This window comes from Lipotes vexillifer, unplaced genomic scaffold (genome assembly GCF_000442215.2).
Source record: "Lipotes vexillifer unplaced genomic scaffold, Lipotes_vexillifer_v1.1 scaffold364, whole genome shotgun sequence".
Taxonomy (NCBI): domain Eukaryota; kingdom Metazoa; phylum Chordata; class Mammalia; order Artiodactyla; family Lipotidae; genus Lipotes; species Lipotes vexillifer.
In genome coordinates this window covers 311109-317339 of record NW_006793912.1, presented here as the reverse complement: position 1 = coordinate 317339, position 6231 = coordinate 311109, and the positions used below count along the sequence as shown (strand labels likewise).

The 6231-nt window shown below is 40.8% G+C and overlaps 1 protein-coding gene across 2 annotated transcripts in view; it reads left to right on the top strand.

Moving 5' to 3' along the window:
* The first annotated feature begins 508 nt into the window (after nucleotides 1-508).
* The window catches only part of ERAP2 (endoplasmic reticulum aminopeptidase 2), a 38908-nt gene continuing 33185 nt past the window's right edge, over nucleotides 509-6231 (top strand). The window contains exons 1-2 of one of the 2 annotated variants that reach the window (XM_007466867.1): nucleotides 509-549; nucleotides 2512-3204. In XM_007466867.1, coding sequence (XP_007466929.1) covers nucleotides 2654-3204 — 551 coding nt within the window. In that variant the 5' untranslated portion in view covers nucleotides 509-549; nucleotides 2512-2653. Of the gene's footprint in view, nucleotides 550-2511; nucleotides 3205-6231 lie in introns of those variants that run through there. The other variant, XM_007466868.1, reaches the window with a different exon arrangement.

Sequence of the window (6231 nt, the reverse complement as noted above, 5' to 3'; positions counted from 1 at the left end):
AAGAGTCAAGTGGGAAAGGAGCAGACAACAGAGGTTTTATCTTTGTGGAAGGCCCATATCCAGGATGGTGAGGAAAAGGTGGCCCAAGAAAGATGGAGAGCCATAGAGGTGGGCGAGAGCTCCTTTATGCCCAGGAGGCAGGAGGTTATAGACATAGGAAAGGGGTATATATCATCTCTGTTAAAGGTCATAGAAGCTGGCTGGGAGTTACCTTTTTGGACAGAGGTCATATTTCACAGTAATATGGACACAGCACAGTGAGGAATTCAAGATCATGTCTTAAAATAACTCAGCATTAAAAAACAAAACAAAACAAAAAAACTAGTTTCTGAAGGCTTCACCTGGGGGCATGGGGGTGGGGAGGATAAAACAGCAGGCGCAGCAGTCACTGGGATTGCTGGAGTCCCACCTGGCCTTGCCATGGTGTGACTTTTACTCTGAAGCTGCTTGTTAATTTCAGTTATGCAAAGTTCTGAATCTTACCCTAATAGAAAGTGAAAGCAAAAAGAAATTCCCCTCCATTCAAATCTGCAACAGCCGTGGATTAAGGTAACACATCAACATTTCTCTTGACTTTGCCTTAAAATCATTATTTTTTTCAGTGAGAATAATGACCTGAACTGAAGGTATAAAGCTTCTGTCTTGAGGAGCTCTTGCAGCCTAAGGTGGGGATCTGGGGAAGGTGGGTGAATCTGGCACTACTGTATTGGAAAGTTCCTGCAGTGCAGTTAAGGATAGGATTTTATTTAAGAATCTGTTTAACTGACTCACTCTCTTTTGGAGATTCTCTTAGCTTTTCCCAAATGTTTGTTGCAGTTCTTGTATCTTCCATCTCCGGATGTTTTGTTCAAAACACTAAAGCACAGTATAATGGAAAACCCATTAGACAAAGAGTCAAAGAACTGTATTTTAGTCCCGATTCTCCTTCAAACTTCCTATGTGATTTTGGGAGAGTCACTCACCCTCGGTTTCTTTATCTGGACACGAAGGACTTGTACTAGCTGGCCTTTAAAGTTCTTATCAGTTCTAAAGTTAAAGACTACATGAGTAAATATCAAGGCCTTTTTCTCCTCTCTTACCAAAAAAATATAACTTCCTTTGGGTATGTCTGCTACATGTGGGGGCAAAGCGCCATAATTTAGGCCAGAGAATGTGAGTTATAGTAACCACAATAAAAATTTAATGTTTAATATTCATTACATGCTTCCTACATGCTAGTTGCTGTGCTGTGCCATATTCTTCACATGAATTATTACACTTAATCCTCTCAATGTTAGTGTCAACCATTACCCTATCTTATAGGAGAGGAAACTGATGCTCAAAATAATCAGAAAATTTGCCCAAGATCATTCAGGTTAAGTACAATGGAGCTAGAGTTGGGACACAGGCACTCTGATTCTCAAGTCCAGGACCTAACAAATACATAATTTCATTTTTCAAACCATCAGAAATTCAAGCTAATAGACCAATTATGGTTTGGTATATCAGAGGCCCTTGGAACATTGGGATTTGGTAGCAATAATTTAATGCTTGTCTAAAAAGAGGGGAGGAGTGTTGTTATTTAACCATTATTTTCTTCTTTTTCTTTGTTTCTTTAACAATATTTGTTGATCTGCATTAATATTGCAAATTGGAAAATTGAAGTAACTGTTTAGACAATTAATTCAAAAGAATGTGTTAATGATAAAAAAGAAAAGGAAAGGAAACCATTTATGGATTTAAGTTGAAGCAGGGAGAAGGTAAATAGAGGCAGGTGACAGGGTGGGTGTCAGAACTGAATACCTAAATTAACCACATATATTGTTTGTCCTTATTTTATGTTTTGTAGTGTTACCCTTCTAACGAGAAGAGATTGTCTTAGTTTTATTTACAGAGGCAGTGTGAGTTCAGTTCAATTTGTGTTTTCAAAGGTAGGCTGAGATGAGGAAGACCAAAGCAACTTTTAAAAACACTGTTTGAATATTATAAATGAAATTCTATTTCCATGGCTTTTGATATATTGGAAATAAACTGAGGGTAAACACTTAGCTTGACCAGCATCCTTTATACCAGCAACCATAGAATTGGGCCATTCAGCTAATGTTATTTATTGAAAGACGTGAAGTTCAAGGCCATTGATAATAGTAATATCTGGTATCCAAAGAATATTGAACATTCTTCATGACTTGTTAAGACAAAATAGAGACACCTGTGCAGTTTACATTCAGGTATCCAGACACACTCTTAAAATGATAAAATCAAATGTTAAAAATGCTCAACATGCAATGAATTTACACACCTACCTTCTGCCCACTGCACAGAATGCAGAGGGGATTCCATAGATGTAATTTTAGGGCAGAGTCCCTTCAATTGAACTCTAAAAAATTTTATTTATAATACCCAGATGATAATTTCTACTTTATTTTGTGGATACTTGGTACAATTCACATATGCCCATCTATTTTTCAAGTTATATTTATAAATTGAAATCTTTTTCTTCATGCTATAAATGTTTTTGTTTTTTCTTTCTAGGTTAAGTCCATTTATTGAAACATATTGTTCAGATCCTGAGTGTCATAACTGGAGCCAACACGGTACTATGGAGAACTATGAGATTTAGCCTGGATATTAACTTGTCTTCTAGAGAATAGATTTAGTATTCCGTTCTGCTGTAATGGCTAATTCACGCAGAAAACTAATATTTAATATTTACATAGGATTTTACTGCTCAGCAGTCATCCAAATATGTGTTTGTTCTCAGTTCACAAGTTCATCTACTGATCCGTTCAACAAGGACCATGGGGCTTTCCCAGTAGCCATCAATGGGGAAATATTTCCTTGGCATGAGCTAAGGCTCCCCACCATGGTCATTCCCCTCCACTATGACCTTTTTGTCCACCCAAATCTCACCTCCCTGGACTTTGTTGCATCTGAGAAAATCGAAGTCTTGGTTCGAGATGCCACCCGATTCATCATCTTGCACAGCAAAGATCTTGAAATCATGAATGTTACTCTTCAGTCAGAGGAAGATTTGAGATACAGGAAACCAGGGAAAAAGCTAACTGTTTTGAGTTATCCTGCTCATGAACAAATTGCACTGCTGATTCCAGAGAAACTTATGGCTGACCTGAGATATTCTGTGGCTATTGACTTCCAGGCCAAGCTAGCTGATGGTTTTGAAGGCTTTTATAAAAGCACATACAGAACTCTTGGTGGTGAAACAAGGTAAGATGTAGCTCCAGTTGTTTATAGTCTTTTGTGATACTTTCCTTATGGGTTATGTCTCTTTGCCAGGAACATGCTTCAGTAGTCATTTATGAAAAGCCCGAAAAACTATGGGGAAACTCAGAAGGAGAAGCTCTGCCATTCCTAAAGGAAATCACAATAAAGATGGGAACACAGGATGCATAAGTGGCTAGAGAGAGAATAACCAGGAGGAAAGGCCAATATATGACTATGACAAGACTGACATGTTTATCTCCTAGGGGAAAGGATGGTCAGTGCAGAGAGAGCTGAAATGCGGAAGGCTTCTCAAAGGAGGTTAGACTTGATCTGCGACGAAAAGGAAATGTACATAAGATTTGGGTTGGGAGAGAGGAAATGAGAGCATGTACGTTGCCCAGGAAACAGCATGACTCAAATCCAGAAGACAGAAACAAGTCAGTTTGGAGAACTGAGAAATATGGTCTATTTGATCAGCTCATGTTTATTGAGCCCATGCTATGTGCCAGGCACCGTTCTAGGCACTGAATGTATAGTAGTGAGATATAGACTAGGGATTGGGAATAATTTACCTGAGTGGTCAGAGAAGTTCTTGGTGAGGGGGAAGTGCATTTAAACTGAGACCTGAACTTTCATGAGGACATCTAAGGGCACAGTGTTCCCAGCAAAGGCATCAGCAAGTGCAAAGTCTGTAAGGCGGGAGTGATTGAGAGACGAAGGACAATGAGAGAGGGAGAGAAGTAGAGTAGAGAGGGGTCAGATCATGTAGAGAGAGACTTAGAGCCTCTTGTTTTAGGCTTTTACTCAGGGGCCATGGGAATTCGTTGGAAAGTTCTGATGTGATGTACGCCTTATAAAGATCAAGTATATGTTGATGGTACATTATAGAGAGGAAAAAGTAGAAGCAGATTAGTCTTTTAGGAGGTCATTGCAATTGTTCAGGCCAGAAAGGATGTTGGCTTGGGCCAGGCTAGTGGTGCAGCTTATGGAGTGAAGTGATTGAACTTGGCATTTGTTTTCAAGTGTAAAACAGACAGAATTTGCTGACATTGACTATGTAAGGCAAGAGAAAGAGAGGAACCAAGGATGCTTCATAGACGGGATGATTTGGTTGTCCAGGGCCAGGGTCCATCTCAGAGGGGAGAGGAGTCTGGTTTCAGTGCTCTCCTACATTTTATCAGTTGCATTCAATTGCCAGTTTGAGAACCCCCCAATACAATGGCTTTGCCACACACTTGTTTTTCTCATGCAGCAAGAAATCCAGAAGTAGGGCATCCCAGGTATGCTACAGTGTTTACCAATATTATCCAGGACCCAGTCTCCTCGTATCTTTCTACTCAGCCATCCTTGGCATATGACTTTCCTCCTAATACAAAATGATTTCTGCAATTCTAGGCATCAAGTCCACATTCCAGGCAGGAAAAGGGGGAAATGGGGGAGAGGAAAATGCAAAAAGAAACATTCCAGCTGAGTCTGACTCCTTTTACCAAGATTTCTCACCCAATGACTTCAACTAGGCCAGAACGAGTCATGTGCCCACCAAGTTGCAAGAGAATCTAGAGAAGTGTTTTTTTCATCAGACACATTGCCTTCCTGAACAAAATCAGGATTCTACTGGAACTGAAGATGGAGAGTGGATATCGGTAGGCGACTTTAGGCCCGCAGTGCCGGCTGCCTACCTCCCCTTCCCCACTTCAGGTGCTCACTGCCCTCTGCAGCTCACATGCGCCCCCCCACAGCCCCCAGCAGTCTACTGAGGATAGCCCTTTCCCAGGCCCACCTCCCCTTCCCCTGGGGACGCTTCCCCTCGTTGCAGCCTCAATTCTCAGAGGCCTATTCTCAGGTCCAGCACAGTATTGGATAGGAAACATTAACTTCTCACTGAGGTACCATGTGACCAGTGATGGTTTATTTCACTTTTTTCAAGTGACAAAATCTCCACCTAAAAGAAATACATTTTAAGGATATAATTTGGGGAGATGAGGGAGACCAGAGGGGGGATTTTTTTTTTAGAGTAGAAGCTTGGAAAGTAACATGCCTCCCATATTAACTGCAGACTATTTCTGACTCTTCTTATGATTAATTAGTCAGCTCTCTTCATACTCAGTCACCTAGTAGGTCTTAGCATGTAGGATGATTTGCAGGACGGTGTCAACAGCATTTTATTACCTCTCTTTTTTTCATACACACACACACACACACACACAATACACACCCACATGCACACACATACAACTTAACTTAAAATACAAAAATAATTCAGTCAACAATAATTCTTTGAGAAGCAGGAAGTCACTACTTTGCATGCAGCACTAAAATTGCGTAAATAGCAAGAAAGATCTTAAAGTTTTGGCTTTTCCATTCTAAGACTTAACTATCATCAAAATTTCACATTAGTAAAAATTATTCCAGGTACTTGGGATTCCTTTACTTCTGTAGGACCTGTTACTGAATCCAAGTAATACCGAGGCCCCAAACAAATCATTTAGCTCCCAGTCTCACTTTTCCAGTCTGTATTATAGAAATACAGTAGACTGAGGCAACATTATCGTGACAGGCCCTCTTTTCCCTCCTCCTGGCCCTTCTCAGCCTTTATCTGTCCCTTGAGCTTTTCTATTCTGCTCTCCTTCTTTAATCAAAATATGCTCTCCAGAGTTGCTGCTTAATTAAAGCTTTAAAGCCCAAATAATAAATCTGTAATTATATCATTTCAAGCATTATCAAGGTGATGGGGTATAGAGATTTGTCAGAGTATCTATCTACCTGTTATAGTCTGAAGGCTGGACCTGCTTTGCCGGCAAGCAGAGAGAGCTAGACGTGTCTCGGGGGGAAGCTTGGGTCCCCCAGGAAGACACTTAGCCAATGACAATACAGAATATGAAAGCCCAGCTCCTTGCCTCCAGTAGGGGAAAACTTGAAGGTGTGGTTTCCACTCCAGAGCTCCGCAGGGATGAAGCTGAAGCTGGCACCGGGCCTGACTTCTTCCTCTTCCCTGTCCCGCTTCCCTCCCTCCTTTACCTGTTTCTTCCC